General features: G+C 50.4%; 1 protein-coding gene across 1 annotated transcript in view; it reads left to right on the plus strand.

Annotated features, from left to right (window-relative positions):
* Positions 1 to 18,622, plus strand: part of MIER3 (MIER family member 3) — a 30,589-nt gene extending 11,967 nt beyond the window's left edge. The window contains exons 3-11 of the mRNA XM_075343739.1: positions 7,538 to 7,658; positions 7,854 to 7,939; positions 8,025 to 8,097; positions 9,016 to 9,161; positions 9,367 to 9,445; positions 10,047 to 10,141; positions 10,787 to 10,914; positions 17,675 to 17,820; positions 17,905 to 18,622. Of these exons, the coding sequence (XP_075199854.1) occupies positions 7,538 to 7,658; positions 7,854 to 7,939; positions 8,025 to 8,097; positions 9,016 to 9,161; positions 9,367 to 9,445; positions 10,047 to 10,141; positions 10,787 to 10,914; positions 17,675 to 17,820; positions 17,905 to 18,353 (1,323 nt within the window). The 3' untranslated portion in view covers positions 18,354 to 18,622. The remainder of the gene's footprint in view (positions 1 to 7,537; positions 7,659 to 7,853; positions 7,940 to 8,024; positions 8,098 to 9,015; positions 9,162 to 9,366; positions 9,446 to 10,046; positions 10,142 to 10,786; positions 10,915 to 17,674; positions 17,821 to 17,904) is intronic.
* Positions 18,623 to 20,147: the final 1,525 nt, after the last annotated feature.

Below are 20,147 nucleotides of genomic sequence, written 5' to 3' on the forward strand. Positions count from 1 at the left end.
TGCCAAAGCACAGGCTTACTTTGCAACCTGTACCTCATGTGCGGCTATACTACCGGCAGATTCCACGGACCCTCATTGTGTGCAATGCTCGGCCCCTGTGGCACTTACTCAGCCGGAGCCTCTGCTACTGGTGGCCCAGGTGGAACCACCTGCTACCACTGTCCAGGTGACAGGGACGGAGTTTGCAGTGTTTGCTGACAAACTGTCTGAGACTATGGATAAATGGTCTGCTAGGATACTAGAAGCCTTACAGTCCAGACCGGTGACTCAGGCCCCGGGCACTGGTCAATCATTGACCCCAGGCCCCCCTCAATTGGAGCTGCAGAGTGCTCCTGGGATGACCCATGGGTCCCAGGGTGAGGTCTCTGACATGGACCGCAGTCCCAGGCCGCCTAAGCGGGGTCGCTGGGAAATTCCCTCGACTTCATCACACTGTTCAGGGTCTCAGCAGGAAGACTCTCTGGATGATGAAGAGGAGGGGGCAGATCAGGATTCTGATCCTGAGACCGCGCTCAACCTGGATACACCTGATGTTGACGTCATAGTGAATGACCTTATAGCAACCATCAATCAGGTGTTGGATATTTCTCCACCAGCTCCTACAATTGAGGAGTCAGCTTCTCAGCAGGAGAAATTCCGTTTCAGGTCTCCCAAGCGTCCATTGAGTATGTTTCTGGAACACCGAGCTTGTCCAGATAAGCGTTTTTCCAAGCGCCTTAAGGATACACGTTATCCCTTCCCCCCTGACGTTGTCAAGGGCTGGGCTCAGTGTCCTAAGGTGGATCCTCCTGTCTCCAGACTGGCGGCTAGATCCATAGTTGCAGTGGAAGATGGGGCTTCACTCAAAGATGCCACTGACAGACAGATGGAGCTCTGGTTGAAATCCATCTATGAAGCTATCGGCGCGTCTTTTGCTCCAGCATTCGCAGCCGTATGGGCACTCCAAGCTATCTCAGCTTGTCATGCGCAGATTAATGCAGTCACACGTACATCTGCTCCGCAAGTGGTGTCCTTAACCTCTCAGGCGTCGGCGTTTGCGTCCTACGCCATTAATGCGGTCCTGGACTCTACGAGCCGTACAGTGGTAGCATCCGCCAATTCGGTGGCAGTCCGCAGGGCCATGTGGTTACGTGAATGGAAGGCAGACTCCGCTTCCAAAAAGTTCTTAACCGGTTTGCCATTTTCTGGCGACCGCCTGTTTGGTGAACGATTGGATGAAATCATTAAACAATCCAAGGGAAAGGACTCTTCCTTACCCCAGTCCAAACCAAACAGACCTCAACCACGGAAGGTACAATCGAGGTTTCGGTCCTTTCGGCCCGCGGGAAGGTCTCAGTTCTCCTCGTCCAAAAGGCCTCAAAAGGATCAGAGGAACTCCGATGCATGGCGGTCTAAGTCACGTCCTAAAAAGACCGCCGGAGGAACCGCTCCCAAGGCGGCCTCCTCATGACTTTCGGCCTCCTCACACCGCATCCTCGGTCGGTGGCAGGCTTTCCCGCTTTTGCGACGCCTGGCTGCCACAGGTAAAAGACCGATGGGTGAGAGACATTCTATCCCACGGTTACAGGATAGAGCTCAGCTCTCGTCCTCCGACTCGTTTTTTCAGAACATCCCCGCCCCCCGAGAGAGCCGATGCTCTTCTTCAGGCGGTGTGCACTCTGAAGGCGGAAGGGGTGGTGATCCCTGTGCCTCTTCAGCAACAGGGTCACGTTTTTTACTCCAACTTGTTCGTGGTACCGAAAAAGGACGGATCCTTCCGTCCTGTTCTGGACCTAAAACTGCTCAACAAACACGTAAAAACCAGGCGGTTCCGGATGGAATCGCTCCGCTCCGTCATCGCCTCAATGTCCCAAGGAGATTTCCTAGCATCAATCGACATCAAAGATGCTTATCTCCACTTACCAATTGCACCAGAGCATCAGCGCTTCCTGCGTTTCGCCATAGGAGACGAACATCTTCAGTTCGTGGCACTACCTTTCGGCCTGGCGACAGCCCCACGGGTCTTCACCAAGGTCATGGCAGCAGTGGTAGCAGTCCTACACTCTCAGGGACACTCGGTGATCCCTTACTTAGACGATCTGCTTGTCAAGGCACCCACTCAAGTGGCATGCCAACACAGCCTGAACATTGCTCTGGAGACTCTCCAGAGTTTCGGGTGGATCATCAATTTTCCAAAGTCAAATCTGACACCGGCCCAATCTCTGACATATCTTGGCATGGAGTTTCATACTCTGCCAGCGATAGTGAAGCTTCCGCTGGACAAACAGCGTTCACTACAGACAGGGGTGCGATCTCTCCTTCAAGGCCAGTCACACCCTCTGAGGCGCCTCATGCACTTCCTAGGGAAGATGGTAGCAGCAATGGAGGCAGTTCCTTTTGCGCAGTTTCATCTGCGTCCTCTTCAATGGGACATTCTCCGAAAATGGGACAGGAAGTCGACGTCCCTCGACAGGAAAGTCTCCCTTTCACGGGCAGCCAAGGCTTCCCTTCAGTGGTGGCTTCTCCCCACTTCTCTGTCGGGGGGGAAATCCTTTCTTCCCCCATCATGGGCTGTGGTCACGACGGACGCGAGCCTGTCAGGGTGGGGAGCGGTTTTTCTCCACCACAGGGCTCAGGGAACCTGGACTCCGACAGAGTCCTCCCTTCAGATCAATGTTCTGGAGATAAGGGCAGTGTATCTTGCCCTAAAGGCGTTCCAGCCATGGCTGGAAGGCCAGCAAATCCGAATTCAGTCGGACAACTCCACAGCGGTGGCATACATCAACCACCAAGGGGGAACACGCAGTCGGCAAGCCTTCCAGGAAGTCCGGCGGATTCTTATGTGGGTGGAAGCCACGGCCTCCACCATATCCGCAGTTCACATCCCGGGCGTAGAAAACTGGGAAGCAGACTTTCTCAGTCGCCAGGGCATGGACGCAGGGGAATGGTCCCTTCACCCGGACGTGTTTCAGGAGATCTGTTGCCGCTGGGGGATGCCGGACGTCGACCTAATGGCGTCACGGCACAACAACAAGGTCCCAACATTCATGGCACGGTCTCAAGATCACAGAGCTCTGGCGGCAGACGCCTTAGTTCAGGATTGGTCGCAGTTTCAGCTCCCTTATGTGTTTCCTCCTCTGGCACTGTTGCCCAGAGTGTTACGCAAGATCAGGTCCGACTGTCGCCGCGCCATCCTCGTCGCTCCAGACTGGCCAAGGAGGTCGTGGTACCCAGATCTGTGGCATCTCACGGTGGGTCAACCGTGGCCACTACCAGACCGACCAGACTTGCTGTCTCAAGGGCCGTTTTTCCATCTGAATTCTGCGGCCCTCAATCTGACTGTGTGGCCATTGAGTCCTGGATCCTAGCGTCTTCAGGGTTATCTCAAGAGGTCATTGCCACTATGAGACAGGCTAGGAAACCAACGTCCGCCAAGATCTACCACAGGACGTGGAGGATATTCCTATCTTGGTGCTCTGATCAGGGTTTTTCTCCCTGGCCATTTGCCTTGCCCACTTTTCTTTCCTTCCTTCAATCAGGATTGGAAAAAGGGTTGTCGCTCGGCTCTCTTAAGGGACAAGTCTCAGCGCTCTCTGTGTTTTTTCAGAAGCGCCTGGCCAGACTTCCACAGGTACGCACGTTCCTGCAGGGGGTTTGTCACATAGTCCCTCCTTACAAGCGGCCGTTAGAACCCTGGGATCTGAACAGGGTACTGATGGCTCTTCAGAAACCACCTTTCGAGCCAATCAAGGATATTTCTCTTTCACGCCTTTCACAGAAAGTGGTTTTCCTAGTAGCAGTCACATCACTTCGGAGAGTGTCTGAGCTAGCAGCGCTGTCATGCAAAGCCCCTTTCCTGGTGTTTCACCAGGACAAGGTGGTTCTGCGTCCGGTTCCGGAATTTCTACCTAAGGTGGTATCCCCCTTTCATCTCAATCAGGATATCTCCTTACCCTCTTTTTGTCTTCATCCAGTTCACCAGTGTGAAAAGGATCTGCACTTGTTAGATCTGGTGAGAGCACTCAGACTCTACATTTCTCGTACGGCGCCCCTGCGCCGTTCGGATGCACTCTTTGTCCTTGTCGCTGGCCAGCGTAAAGGGTCACAGGCTTCGAAATCAACCCTGGCTCGGTGGATCAAGGAACCAATTCTCGAAGCTTATCGATCTTCTGGGCTTCCGTTTCCCTCTTGGCTGAAAGCCCATTCTACCAGAGCCGTGGGTGCGTCCTGGGCTTTGCGGCACCAGGCTACGGCTCAGCAGGTGTGCCAGGCGGCTACCTGGTCGAGCCTGCACACTTTCACAAAACACTATCAGGTGCATACCTATGCTTCGGCGGATGCCAGCCTAGGTAGGCAAGTCCTTCAGGCGGCGGTTGCCCACCTGTAGGAAAAGGCCGTGGTACGGCTCTATTACGAGGTATTATTGTACCCACCCAGGGACTGCTTTTGGACGTCCCAATTGTCTGGGTCTCCCAATGGAGCGACAAAGAAGAAGGGAATTTTGTTTACTTACCGTAAATTCCTTTTCTTCTAGCTCCAATTGGGAGACCCAGCACCCGCCCCTGTTCCCTTCGGGCTGTTGTTCTTTGTGTACACATGTTGTTCATGTTGAATGGTTTCAGTTCTCCGAAATTCCTTCGGATTGAATTTACTTTAAACCAATTTATAACTTTTACTCCTTCTTGCTTTTGCACCAAAACTGAGGAGCCCGTGATGCACGGGGGGTGTATAGGCAGAAGGGGAGGGGCTTTACACTTTTAAGTGTAATACTTTGTGTGGCCTCCGGAGGCAGAAGCTATACACCCAATTGTCTGGGTCTCCCAATTGGAGCTAGAAGAAAAGGAATTTACGGTAAGTAAACAAGATTCCTTTCTTCTCTGGCAGCCAAGACCTCTCTTCAGTGGTGGCTTCTTCCCACTTCTCTGTCGAAGGGAAAATCTTTCCTGCCCCCATCCTGGGCTGTGGTCACGACGGACGCGAGTCTGTCAGGGTGGGGAGCGGTTTTTCTCCACCACAAGGCTCAGGGAACCTGGTCTCCGACAGAGTCCTCCCTTCAGATCAATGTTCTGGAGATAAGGGCAGTGTATCTAGCCCTAAAAAGCGTTCCATCGGTGGCTGGAGGGCAGGCAGATCCGCATACAGTCGGACAACGCCACGGCGGTCGCGTACATCAACCACCAGGGCGGCACTCGCAGTCGTCAAGCCTTCCAAGAAGTTCGGCGGATTCTGCTGTGGGCGGAGGCCACAGCCTCCACCATCTCCGCGGTTCACATCCCAGGCGTAGAAAACTGAGAAGCAGACTTTCTCAGTCGCCAGGGCATGGACGCAGGGGAATGGTCTCTTCACCCGGACGTGTTTCAAGAGATCTGTTGCCGCTGGGAAACGCCGGACGTCGATCTCATGGCGTCTCGGCACAACAACAAAGTCCCGGCATTCATGGCACGGTCTCAGGATCACAGAGCTCTGGCGGCGGACGCCTTAGTTCAGGATTGGTCGCAGTTTCGACTGCCTTATGTATTCCCTCCTCTGGCAATGCTGCCCAGAGTGTTGCGCAAGATCAGGTCCGACTGCCGCCGCGCCATCCTCGTCGCTCCAGACTGGCCGAGGAGGTCGTGGTACCCGGACCTGTGGCACCTCACGGTGGGTCAACCGTGGGCGCTCCCAGACCGACCAGACTTGCTGTCTCAAGGGCCATTTTTCCATCTGAATTCTGCGGCCCTCAACCTGACTGTGTGGCCATTGAGTCCTGGCTCCTAGCGTCCTCAGGGTTATCTCAAGAGGTCATTGCCACTATGAGACAGGCCAGGAAACCAACGTCAGCCAAGATCTATCACAGGGCTTGGAGGATCTTCTTAGCCTGGTGCTCTGATAAGGGGTTTACCCCCTGGCCGTTTGCCTTACCCACGTTTCTTTCCTTCCTTCAATCCGGAATGGACAAGGGTTTGTCTCTCGGCTCTCTCAAGGGACAAGTATCGGCGCTTTCCGTGTTCTTTCAAAAGCGTCTAGCCAGGCTTCCGCAGGTCCGCACGTTCCTGCAGGGAGCTTGCCACATAGTTCCACCTTACAAGCGTCCGCTGGAACCCTGGGACCTTTACAGGGTGCTAACGGCTCTTCAGAAACCACCTTTCGAGCCGCTGAAGGATATCTCTCTATCACGCCTTTCGCAGAAGGTGGCATTTCTAGTGGCAGTCACATCACTCCGAAGAGTGTCAGAGCTTGCAGCGCTGTCATGCAAAGCCCCCTTCCTGGTATTTCACCAGGATAAGGTGGTTCTGCGTCCGGTCCCGGACTTTCTCCCCAAAGTGGTGTCCCCTTTTCATCTCAATCAGGATATCTCCTTACCTTCATTTTGCCCTCATCCAATTCACCAATGTGAAAAGGATTTGCATTTGTTAGATCTAGTGAGAGCACTCCGGATCTACGTGTCTCGCACGGCGCCACTGCGCCGTTCTGATGCGCTCTTTGTCCTTGTCGCTGGCCAGCGTAAGGGGTCGCAGGCTTCCAAGTCAACCTTGGCTCGGTGGATCAAGGAACCGATTTTTGAAGCCTACCGTTCTTCTGGGCTTCCGATTCCTTCAGGGCTGAAAGCCCATTCTACCAGAGCCGTGGGTGCGTCCTGGGCATTGCGGCACCGGGCGACGGTTCAGCAGGTGTGTCAGGCAGCTACCTGGTCTAGTATGCACACTTTCACGAAACACTCTTTCACGAAACACTATCAGGTGCATGCCTATGCTTCGGCGGATGCCAGTCTAGGTAGGCTAGTCCTTCAGGCGGCGGTTGCCCACCTGTAAGAGGAGGGCCGTTGTTGGCTCTTTTTATCAGGGTATTCTTTTACCCACCCAGGGACTGCTTTTGGACGTCCCAATTGTCTGGGTCTCCCAATGGAGCGACAAAGAAGAAGGGAATTTTGTTTACTTACCGTAAATTCCTTTTCTTCTAGCTCCTATTGGGAGACCCAGCACCCGCCCCTGTTCCCTTCGGGCTGTTGTTCTTTTGTGTACACATGTTGTTCATGTTGAATTGTTCTTTTGGTTCATGGTTTTCAGTTCTCCGAACATCCTTCGGATTGAATTTACCTTGGACCAATTTATAAGTATCCTCCTTCCTGCTTTTGCACCAAAACTGAGGAGCCCGTGATGCACGGGGGGGGTGTATAGGCAGAGGGGAGGGGTTACACTTTTTAAAGTGTAATACTTTGTGTGGCCTCCGGAGGCAGAAGCTATACACCCAATTGTCTGGGTCTCCCAATAGGAGCTAGAAGAAAAGGAATTTACGGTAAGTAACAAAATTCCCTTCTTTTTCAATACACGAGCCCAGTCTATGACATTGGCTCATACAGTGAACACGTTTTGTGTGAGTATTGTCTGATTCAGTAATATCTGCGTAGATATATAGCTAATTCGGTCCGTGCCTTTGGATACTCTGAATGAAGATACCATTAACTATCTTCACCTAAATTTCTCCCTTGACATTTTCATCTTAGACTTAAATTGACCAAACCCCAGACTGTTGTGAATTTTAGATCTATGAGTTACTTTATAATACATTTTAATTTCAGGAGGAAATTGCAAAAGACCTTTTGTCTGGTGATGACGAAGAAACACAATCTTCTGCCGATGACTTGACGCCATCGGTGACCTCACACGAAGCAACAGACTTTTTTCCGCGCCCCCTGAGATGTAAGTGAGCACTGAGGTTACGTCCTCGTTCAGACAGCTGTAACATCAGTGCATGATCGCCGGTCCGCTGACCAGAACAAACAGCACCATAGACTCTTATATGGGTTCATAATATGTGTTTCGAGCTTCTATAGTTTTATAAACCGCTTTTCAGTGTTAAATCACTAAATAATTCCTTTCTTTATGATAAAACAGCAAACACAGCCTGTGACGGAGATAAGGAGTCAGAAAGCGAGGATTTAGAAACTGATTGTGGGAACTCGTCAGAGGACTTAAGAAAGGTAAGTACCTTCATGGAAATTTGATAAAGGCTGCATGTGTGTTAAATAATGAATTCTAAAATCCATCCTTCCATCTATTATGTAGGAAATAATGATTGGTCCCTATCATCAGGCAGATATTCCGGCTTTTCAGGGACACTACATGGCAGATCCATCAGGTGAGGCTCTACATCTCCATCTATCTTAGTCACTGCCAGCACGGCACCACAAAGGGAGGAGTACCTAGCTTGTAGTCGTATATAAGGCTCTGTTCACCCATTGCATTTTTGCTTTTTTTTTAAATTTTTTTTTTCTGCAGCAAAACCTGCTTTCATAGCAGAAAAGAAACAAAACATAAAAACCCGTTTCCAAAAAGCGGTCTTTTGTCTCGGGCGGTCTTTTGTCTCGGGCGGTCTTTTGTCTCGGGCGGTCTTTTGTCTCGGGCGGTCTTTTGTCTCGGGCGGTCTTTTGTCTCGGGCGGTCTTTTGTCTCGGGCGGTCTTTTGTCTCGGGCGGTCTTTTGTCTCGGGCGGTCTTTTGTCTCGGGCGGTCTTTTGTCTCGGGCGGTCTTTTGTCTCGGGCGGTCTTTTGTCTCGGGCGGTCTTTTGTCTCGGGCGGTCTTTTGTCTCGGGCGGTCTTTTGTCTCGGGCGGTCTTTTGTCTCGGGCGGTCTTTTGTCTCGGGCGGTCTTTTGTCTCGGGCGGTCTTTTGTCTCGGGCGGTCTTTTGTCTCGGGCGGTCTTTTGTCTCGGGCGGTCTTTTGTCTCGGGCGGTCTTTTGTCTCGGGCGGTCTTTTGTCTCGGGCGGTCTTTTGTCTCGGGCGGTCTTCTGTCTCATTGCATCACTTGTCTACAGTACATGTTTAAATAAAGTTAGTTTCATTCACCACAAAAGCACCAACTCTTGTTGCTTTCAATGGTAAACACTGAAAGAATTGACATACTGCTTCTTTCAAAAACTCAGCAGTTTTCCATTTGTCTGGAAAAAAGCGAGTGTGTGCATGAGATTTCTGGAATCTCACCACTTTTGCAGAAAACGCATAAAAAAGCACAACAAGAACATAACGTGTAAACATAGCTTAACTCTTTCATCATTTGCAGCACGTGAATATGACGATCAGTTGGTTTGGAGTCCGAATTTACTTCCAGAAAACAAAGTGGAAGAATATCTTTTGGACACCAGAATTGACAACAAGCGGGATACGACCCGAGTCTCAGATGCAGCGATCATTAAGGATGATGAGCAGGTTTGTGTGTTTATATAATTTCAGTCTGGTTACTTGTAAGTAGTAGACAACCAGCTTTGTGTGCGTGTCTGGGGTGAGCCACACAAAGTTCGTATTTACATGAAAAAATTGGAAATAATTTTCAGGTATGGTCATCGGTAATGTCCCCCAAATATCTTGTTTTCTTTTCATTCAGTAAATAATTTTTGCTTTTTTTTTTGTCCAGGCTTTGCACGAACTCTTCAAATGTCGATACAATACCCAAGAAGCGATGGAAAGATTCTGCAGTAGAAAAATGTTACACGGTAAATTTTTAAGTGTTTCTTCCATGTCCTTTTTAGATCTTCAGTTATGGGGAATAGATGTGTACACGTAATGTAAGGAAGGCAATAGAAAAGCACAGAGCTCGCCTGTTAGGTTTCTAAGAAATTTATTGGGCTTCAATGTTATAGAAAACAAGTTTTCCCGATGGGAATGAGCAGCACCAGAAAACATAAAGGGAGGACTAGAGGCACATTTATCAGCTGATTTTTGCAATGTGTATGTGAAGTGAAATGTGTTTTCTACTTTAATCCTTATTTGTCTTCAGGGCTTAGTGATATCTGCCATCCAGAAGACGCAGAAAGAGAGATATTCATTACAAGTTCTTATAAGACATTGGAACGCCTTTTTCTTGGTGTTCCATTCGTCAGTAATGCTTTAGCAGTACTACCACAATGCTCTGCCGCCTATATAGACACATAACACAGGCATAGAAGGTAAAAGCGATACGACAAAGGTGATGTTGTTGCTAAAATAGATTAGCAGCAAATCGAAAAAAACAAAACAGCGTTTATTATAAGCTAAATGTGATTTATCAGAAGTCGAGCAATCCGACACTGACTCTTTGCTTGTGATTTTTTTCAGATGATATCCGGGCTTGGAATGAGGATGAATGTAGGAACTTTGAACACGCTCTCGTAATACATGGGAAGGATTTTCATCTAATACAGAAAAATAAGGTAACTAGAGGGGATTACACCTCAATAATGTGTTCTCTAATGTAACTGTGCAGATGGAGTTCCCCTTTTAAAGCTGGGACTACATTACAACAAAAAAATGTAAATCTCCGAGATGTTAGACCATGTGCCCGCAGGAGATCGGACCTCTCTGCAGGTATGTCCGCAGGTTCACGCAGCAACTCCCCGGAATCCGCAGCTATCCATTGATGCGGAATTGTTGCCGTAAACCTGCGGAAACAGTGCGGATTTCCCGCTTTGTATCTCCATAGTGGAAAGGCAGAAAATCCGCAGGACAATACGCAGGAATAATTGACATGCAGTTACACAGCAGCATTTTCCGCAGCTACAAAAACCGCAGCATTGATATCACTCCCCAAATCCCGTAGGATAACATGGGGTGTTTCTGTACTTGCGTAAACCTGCGGATTTATCTGCAAAATCTAAAAAATCCACAGGTTTTCCGCAGCAACACCCGCAGGTACGTTCTCCCTGAACTTCGCCTCAGCCATCGTGGCAGGTTTAGGGATGGTTTTTTTTTTGTTTTTTTTTTTTTTACTTCTATAGAATAATTGTAGTTGCGGTGCCTGAAATCCCAGTTGTCGATCACTTGAGACTTTTGTGTAAATCGGAGCCCTTTTATTTCAGGTGAGGACCCGGACAGTAGCAGAATGTGTCGCCTTCTACTACATTTGGAAGAAATCTGAGCGATATGATAGCTTTGCCCAGCAAACAAGGTTCGGAAAGAAGAGATATCACCATCACCCTGGAGTAACGTAAGTTGAATTTACCGCTGGTCATTTTTGGGAGGGAAGCTTGTCTGATAAATTTCTGAAAGTGGTAGATGTCACCAGGCTATGGGTGAGAAACGAGATAATGGGGGTTGCCGCAGTTCCCTGCGCAGACAGCGAGTGCCACAGACTGCACACACTTTCGTGCTGACACTTTCCTGCTTAATGAAGCGTGTTGTTTTCTTCGGCGCTCCATTGGGAGACCCAGACGATTGGGTGTATAGCACTGCCTCCGGAGGCCACACAAAGCATTACACTAAAAAGTGTAAGGCCCCCTCCCCTTCTGGCTATACACCCCCAGTGGGATCACTGGCTCACCAGTCTTCTGCTTTGTGCGAAGGAGGTCAGACATCCACGCATAGCTCCACTGTTTAGTCAGCAGTAGCTGCTGACTCTATCGGATGGAAGAAAAGAGGGCCCAGATAGGGCCCCCAGCATGCTCCCTTCTCACCCCACTTGCGGTTTGTAAGGTTGAGGTACCCATTGCGGGTACGGAGGCTGGAGCCCACATGCTGCTTTCCTTCCCCATCCCCCTGAGGGGCTCTGTGGAAGTGGGATCTTACCGGCCCCCAAACCCTGAGGCCGAGCTCCATCCACAGACCCAGAGACCCTGCTGGAGGAGCTGAGTACAGTCAGGGACAAGGCCCTGCAACGTTCAGGTACTCTGTGTCCCCGCACAGACAGGCCACGCACACTCCAGGCTTGCTGGGTGTGCTAGTGCGCCGGGGGCACTAGCGCTGCGCGCTCGGGTTAGAGTCACTGCAGCTTAGCTGAGTGATTTTATGTCTTGGGAACTACCGCGCCGGCCGCTCCGGGAGCGGCGGCGCCGCTGGGACTTGTAGTGCGCCGGGGACTCGCGCTGCCCGCGCTTTTACGGCGGCAGCGCTCATAAATCTAGTCCCCGGCTTTTGCGGCCTAGCTCTGCTTCGTTCCCGCCCCCACCCTGTCAATCAGGGAAAGGGAGAGACGCTGTTCTATAGCCAGCGCCGAGGGCTGGAGCCTTATTTACATGCTCCAGCCCTCTCACTGGGCACAGTGGGGACGCAAGTTTCCCGCTCTTGGTCTCAACACGCCCAGGGCCCGCCCCTCTCCACAGGACGCCGGCAGCCATTCCTGCATGCAGTCTGGCTGGAGAACGGACACAGGCTCTGGGGGACTCAGACAAGGGACTCTGGCGACCACACACCCGCGTTTATGCGGGCGGTAAGCTGCACATAAGTGCTGGCCCCACTAGTGCCACAGTGTTATTTGGTGCATTTTTTCCCTGTACCATATATATTTATATTGCACTGTACAGTCGCTTCTTGGCTTATACCCTACATTGCTCTGAGGAGACAACAACATGTCATCCGCAAAACGCAAGGGTGCCAAGGCACAGGCGGTATGCACTGCTTGTGCCGCATGTGGGGCTAATCTACCGGCAGGTTCCAATGACCCCCATTGTGTGCAATGTTCAATCCCTGTGCCACTTCGGCAGCCAGAGTCTATGGTAGTAGTGGCCCAGGCAGAGACGCCTGTGAACCCTGCCCCGGTGACGGGGACAGAATTTGCAGTTTTTGCTGATAAGATGTCTGTGACTATGACAAAAATCCTGGAAACCTTGCAGTCCAGGCCAGTTTCTCAGACCATAGACACTGCTGTGTCTATGCTCCCCGGTCCCCCTCAGTTGGAACTAATCCGTACTTCAAGGGGGTCCCAGGCATCACAGGCTGAAGACTCTGACTCGGATGACAGTCCCAGGCAGCCTAAGCGGGCTCGCTGGGAAAGACCCTCGCCGTCATCACACTGGTCAGGGTCTCAGCGAGACGAGGCTCTGTATGAGGAGACAGAGGTGGGTGATCAGGAATCTAATCCTGACACCGCTCTCAATCTAGATACCCCTGATGGTGACGCTATGGTAAATGACCTTATAGCGGCCATCAATAGACTGTTGGATATTTCTCCCCCAGCCCCTTCAGCAGAGGAGGCAGCTGCACAGCAGGAGAAATTCCATTTCCGGTATCCTAAGCGTAAATTGAGTACTTTTCTGGACCACTCTGACTTCAGAGAATCAGTCCAGAAGCATCAGGCTTATCCAGATAAGCGTTTCTCCAAACGTCTTAAGGATACACGTTATCCCTTTCCCCCTGACGTGGTCAAACGCTGGACCCAGTGTCCAAAGGTGGACCCCCCAATCTCCAGGCTTGCGGCTAGATCCATAGTTGCAGTGGAAGATGGGGCTTCACTTAAAGATGCCAATGACAGACAGATGGACCTTTGGTTAAAGTCTGTCTATGAAGCTATCGGCGCGTCGTTTGCTCCAGCATTCGCGGCCGTGTGGGCACTCCAAGCTATTTCAGCTGGCCTGGCACAGGTGGACTCTATCATACGTCCAGCAGTGCCGCGAGTAGCGTCCCTAACCTCGCAAATGTCTGCGTTTGCGACTTACGCTATCAACGCTGTCCTAGACTCTACGAGCCGTACCTCAATGGCGTCTGCCAACTCTGTGGTTTTGCGCAGAGCCTTGTGGTTAAAGGAATGGAAAGCAGATTCTGCTTCCAAGAAATGTTTAACCAGCTTGCCACTATCTGGAGACAGACTGTTTGGTGAGCAATTGGCTGAGATCATTAAACAGTCCAAGGGTAAGGACTCCTCCTTACCCCAGCCCAGATCGAGCAAACCTCAACAGAGGAAGTGGCAGTCGAGGTTTCGGTCCTTTCGAGGCTCCAGCAAGACCCAATTCTCCTCGTCCAAAGGGACTCAGAAGGAGCAAAGGAGCTCAGATTCCTGGCGGGCTCATTCACGCCCCAAGAAAGCAACCGGAGGAACCGCTTCCAAGGCGGCTGCCTCATGACTTTCGGCCTCATCCCTCCGCATCCTCGGTCGGTGGCAGGCTCTCCCGCTTTTGCGACATTTGGCTGCCACAGGTCAAAGACCGGTGGGTAGCAGACATTTTGTCTCACGGGTACAGGATAGAATTCAGTTCTCATCCTCCGACTCGGTTCTTCAGAACCTCCCCACATCCCGACCGAGCAAATGCCCTTCTGCAGGCGGTGTGCTCACTAAGAGCAGAAGGAGTGGTGATCCCTGTTCCTCTGCAGGAACAAGGACAAGGTTTTTACTCCAATCTCTTCGTGGTTCCAAAAAAGGACGGCTCGTTCCGTCCTGTTCTGGACCTAAAGCTGCTCAACAAGCATGTGAACGCCAGGCGGTTCCGGATGGAATCCCTCCGCTCCGTCATTGCCTCAATGTCTCAAGGAGATTTCCTTGCATCAATAGACATCAAAGATGCTTATCTCCACGTGCCGATTTGCTACAGAGCACCAACGTTTTTTACGTTTCGTGATAGGAGACGACCATCTCCAGTTCGTAGCTCTGCCATTTGGTCTGGCGACAGCCCCACGGGTTTTCACCAAGGTCATGGCGGCAGTGGTAGCAGTCTTGCATTCTCAGGGACATTCGGTGATTCCTTACTTAGACGATCTACTTGTCAAAGCACCCTCTCAAGAGGCATGCCAACACAGCCTGAATGTTGCGCTGGAGACTCTCCAGACTTTCGGGTGGATCATCAACTTTTCAAAGTCAAACCTGGCACCGACTCAATCACTAACGTATCTTGGCATGGAGTTTCATACTCTCTCAGCGATAGTGAAGCTTCCGCTGGACAAGCAGCGGTCACTACAGACAGGGGTGCAGTCTCTCCTTCAGGGTCAGTCGCACCCCTTAAGGCGCCTCATGCACTTCCTAGGGAAGATGGTGGCAGCAATGGAGGCAGTCCCGTTCGCGCAGTTTCATCTGCGTCCACTTCAATGGGACATTCTCCGCCAGTGGGACGGGAAGACAACTTCCCTAGACAGGACAGTCTCCCTTTCTCAGATGACCAAGGACTCTCTGCAATGGTGGCTTCTTCCCACCTCATTATCACAGGGAAGATCATTCCTGCCCCCATCCTGGGCAGTGGTCACGACAGACGCGAGTCTGTCAGGGTGGGGAGCAGTTTTTCTCCACCACAGGGCTCAGGGGACGTGGACTCAGCAGGAGTCCACCCTTCAGATCAATGTTCTGGAAATCAGGGCAGTGTATCTTGCCCTATTAGCCTTCCAGCAGTGGCTGGAAGGAAAGCAGATCCGAATTCAGTCGGACAACTCCACAGCGGTGGCATACATCAACCACCAAGAAGGGACACGCAGTCGGCAAGCCTTCCAGGAAGTCAGGCGGATTCTGATGTGGGTGGAGGAAAGAGCATCCACCATATCCGCAGTTCACATCCCGGGCGTAGAAAACTGGGAAGCAGACTTCCTCAGTCGCCAGGGCATGGACGCAGGGGAATGGTCCCTTCACCCGGACGTGTTTCAGGAAATCTGCCGCCGCTGGGGAAGGCCGGACGTCGACCTAATGGCGTCTCGGCACAACAACAAGGTCCCGACCTTCATAGCGCGGTCTCGCGATCAAAGAGCTCTAGCGGCAGACGCCTTAGTGCAAGATTGGTCGCAGTTCCGGCTCCCTTATGTGTTTCCACCTCTGGCACTCTTGCCCAGAGTGTTACGCAAGATCAGATCCGATTGCGGCCGCGTCATACTCGTCGCCCCAGACTGGCCGAGGAGGTCGTGGTACCCGGATCTGTGGCATCTCACGGTCGGCCAACCGTGGGCACTACCAGACCGACCAGACTTACTGTCCCAAGGGCCGTTTTTCCATCGGAATTCTGCGGCCCTGAACCTGACTGTGTGGCCATTGAGTCCTGGATCCTAGCGTCTTCAGGATTATCCCAAGGGGTCGTTGCCACCATGAGACAGGCTAGGAAGCCCACGTCTGCTAAGATCTACCACAGAACGTGGAAGATATTCTTATCCTGGTGCTCTGCACAAGGAGTATCCCCCTGGCCATTCACGTTACCTGTCTTTCTTTCCTTCCTGCATTCTGGGTTGGAAAAGGGCTTGTCGCTCGGCTCCCTTAAAGGGCAAGTCTCGGCACTATCCGTGTTTTTTCAGAAGCGTCTAGCGCGACTGTCTAAGGTGCGCACGTTCCTGCAGGGGGTGTGTCATATCGTACCTCCGTACAGGAGGCCGTTAGATCCGTGGGATCTAAACAAGGTCCTTGTTGCTCTCCAGAAGCCGCCTTTCGAGCCCCTGAGGGATGTGTCACTTTCTCGACTCTCACAGAAAGTGGCATTTCTGGTAGCGGTCACGTCTCTTCGGAGAGTGTCTGAACTAGCAGCGCTGTCATCCAAAGCTCCCTTCCTGGTGTTCCACCAGGACAAGGTAGTGCTGCGCCCCATTCAGGAGTTTCTCCCTAAGGTGGTATCCTCTTTTCACCTTAATCAGGATATCTCCTTGCCTTCCTTTTATCCGCATGCAGTTCATCGGTATGAAAAGGATCTACATTTGTTGGATCTGGTGAGAGCACTCAGAATCTACATTTCCCGCACGGCGCCCCTGCGCCGCTCGGATGCACTCTTCGTCCTTGTCGCTGGTAAGCGCAAAGGGTCGCAGGCTTCAAAAGCCACCCTGGCTCGATGGATCAAAGAACCAATTCTTGAAGCCTACCGTTCTGCTGGGCTTCCGGTTCCATCAGGGCTGAAGGCCCATTCTGCCAGAGCCGTGGGTGCGTCCTGGGCATTACGACACCAGGCTACGGCTCAACAGGTGTGCCAGGCAGCTACCTGGTCGAGTCTGCACACTTTCACCAAACATTATCAGGTGCATACCTATGCTTCGGCGGACGCCAGCCTAGGTAGAAGAGTCCTGCAGGCGGCAGTTGCCTCCCCGTAGGGGAGGGCTGTCTTTGCAGCTCTAACATGAGGTATTTCTTTACCCACCCAGGGACAGCTTTTGGACGTCCCAATCGTCTGGGTCTCCCAATGGAGCGCCGAAGAAGAAGGGAATTTTGTTACTTACCGTAAATTCCTTTTCTTCTAGCTCCTATTGGGAGACCCAGCACCCGCCCTGTTGTCCTTCGGGATTTTTGGTTGTTTTTCGGGTACACATGTTGTTCATGTTAAACGGTTTTCAGTTCTCCGACGTTACTTCGGAGTGAATTTGTTTAAACCAGTTATTGGCTTTCCTCCTTCTTGCTTTTGCACTAAAACTGGTGAGCCAGTGATCCCACTGGGGGTGTATAGCCAGAAGGGGAGGGGCCTTACACTTTTTAGTGTAATGCTTTGTGTGGCCTCCGGAGGCAGTGCTATACACCCAATCGTCTGGGTCTCCCAATAGGAGCTAGAAGAAAAGGAATTTACGGTAAGTAACAAAATTCCCTTCTCTTAACCAAGGCTGTATGTGGATCCAGGAGGAAAGCATAGATTTATTTATTTTTTCCTCGTCCTTGCAATCCTGACTTTAGCTCAAAAATTTTTTTCTTGCCATACATGAGTTCAGTTGATGACGCTGGCTCAAGGAGAACATGTCTCATGTATTCATTGTCTGATACATTGATATATCGGCACTAATATACAGCTAATACGGCACCATCTCTGGATATCCCAAACGAAGACTCCATTAGCAATCTTCACCCAAATTCCTCCCTTGACACAGCCTCCTTGCACAGAGCTTTACCAGCTCTGCTTCTGAATTTTCCCTTTCGCCCATGACAGCACCACCTGAGGGAGAGATTCCACCATACCTCTCAGGTGGTGCTCTCATGGGCTTCTGAAAATCCCATTACTGGTAAGTAATTAAGATGATTGGTGTGTGGCGATCCCCATGGAAAACTCTTGTTTGCTGACGCTGCTCACACACCTTTTCATTCTGTTCCTTCTCTTGCTCAGGGATTACATGGACCGATTGGTAGATGAAGCGGAGATCCCGAGAGGACCAGAAAATCCATCAGCCTTAACCTGCCAAACCCGATCAGATTCCATCCCTGACTCCCAGCTCAACCTGCTGAGCTCCATCACTGCGAACGATCTCACAGGTGAGGCGACGCTCCGCACCTCCCCCCAGCACCAGCCGGCGCGTCTCCAGGTAGCTTGTAACCATTTCCCACCTTTCCTTTCAGCGCTGACTCACGGTGTAGCATGCAATAATCCAGAGGTGAACTGTTTGAACGATGGCTTCCCAACATTGGACACGTTACCCCGGGGCACGGTAAATCATGTGCCTGTTGGAACAGAAGACTTGCTGTCATTGCCCTCCAACGGGGAAAGTGATTGTTTTAACTTATTTGAGACTGGATTTTATCCTCCTGAGCTTAACACAGTGAGTTTATGCAACGACGAGTCCGAGAGGCCGGCGAAGAGGATAAAAATGGGGATCTCCGTCCCAGAGTCCTTCATCAGCGATGTTTCTGTAAATAACCTCGGTGTGGACTTCGAGAACCATACGCACCATATCACCAGTGCCAAAATGGCCGTATCCGTGGCAGACTTCAGCAGTTTATCCGCGAGCGAGACAAACAGTTTTCTAAGTTCACACACACTACACCACACAGCCCTACAATCGGAGTAGCTCCCGGCAGTCGGCGGAGGCGCAGAAGATGAAATCTGATCATAAACTTCGGGTTTGCTGAGTCTTTCACTGGAAGTTTGAACTCTTTTTTTTTTTTTTTTTTTGTTGCTATGACATCAGTGATGTCTTTGTATGTACAGAACTATATCTTGATTTTTGTCAAGAATTAACTTCTTTGGTCCATTAATGTGGAAATAGACAATGGTCAGCAGAGTTGGGAACTCAGATTATGTTCTGAGGAGCAGCTTTAGGTTACATTTTTTTTTTTTTTTTTTGTTAATCTGTAGATAACCTGGTCTCCCATCTCAAAAACCAGCACAGCTTCAAAGTCTCTCCGAGAGCAAAGAGGGCAGTGGGATGCAATGTTTACAGGTACCGGTCCGATCTTTGCTTCATGTAGCATTTATTTTTATTTTTATTTTTATTTTTTACAGCGAGGTCGGCACCCAGCCCAATGATGAAGACTTTTTTTAGTTTTATTTATTATATTTTTTTTTTTTTTTTATGCTCACCATCTTGTAGATGTAACCGAGCACTTGAGCATAAACCACGATCACCGCTCGCACGTGCGATAGTCTGCGCTTTGTCTAAAGGAATCATGTTTTGTTTTGTTTTTTTTTCTCTTCAGATGCTCTAGAATATTTACCATGGTGTTTTACAACTGCCGGAGTGGATCTTTATGTACTTTTTTTTTTTTTTTTTTTGTTCTTTTCTTTCTATAGGGGGTTAGCACTTGTCTGCAACTTTTGAAGATTGTAATTCTAAATTACACATTAATTTGTGTATCCTAAAGTCTTGTGAAGACGAGGGCGTCGTCCAAGGTCAGCGCTCCTGATTAGATGAGTCCATTGGCTCGGCCTTTGCAGTACCAATTCCCCCCCCCCACCCTCCCCCCAGGTCTAAACTGTGGTGTCTCATGCCCCTACCATGTACTGTAATCATGTCTCCAGCGTGTGTATACTGCTCCATGAGCCAGAGCCTTCCAATACATCCGCCTTGTGGTTATGATCTATGTGACCAATGCATGTGCTTCCTCTGCCAAAGAGTCCTTCCCGTCACTGTCCGGTCGTCCACCACTGCTGCTCCCATTAAGCTCCGGTTATCCGAGCGACACCCGTCATTCATCCTGTGCGGTGCGTCTGAGGGTTATTTTAGGAATCGTAGACTGGGGGTCGGGTATTTATTATTCACTTACTGTGAACCGCATTTCAGATTTAGTCCCACGTCACCGCGCACTTGAAGGACGATCCGATTACCCTGCGGACATCCTACGCTCCGCAGCCCTGGTAGTCGTTATCTATTTACGCCCCCTCATTACATCCGGATGACTGAATGCTTCAACCTGTTGCACTTTTTCTACTTACGATCGTTTCTCCATCGCCGATGCAGTAATACTCCGTTTATCTATGCATTGCTGGACACTCTAGACTCTCCAGTTTCCTGCCAGTAGTTTCGGTTGTCGGCGAAAAAAAAAAAAAGTGTACCAACACTTAACGTGCTGAAGAGATATTATTATTTTTTTTTTTCGCAAATTTCTGACCAAATTATTATTTTTTTTTTTCTTGCTTAGAACAATAGGCGTTAGGATATCAAGTTGTGCTGTTATTGTAGCCGATGACTCCTCTCTGGCCACAGCGACGGTCGATGGGTTCCCTATTGCTTGAGCAGCAGCTAGCAAAGGTTTTTTGTATGTTCCATATATATATATAAAATCTATATCTCTATTTTTCTTTTTCGATGTTGCTGATTGTGTGGGCAAACGAGTGTTGGAAACTGTGAGCTAGCATTAAATAT

This window comes from Anomaloglossus baeobatrachus, chromosome 1 (assembly GCF_048569485.1).
Source record: "Anomaloglossus baeobatrachus isolate aAnoBae1 chromosome 1, aAnoBae1.hap1, whole genome shotgun sequence".
Taxonomy (NCBI): Eukaryota; Metazoa; Chordata; class Amphibia; order Anura; family Aromobatidae; genus Anomaloglossus; species Anomaloglossus baeobatrachus.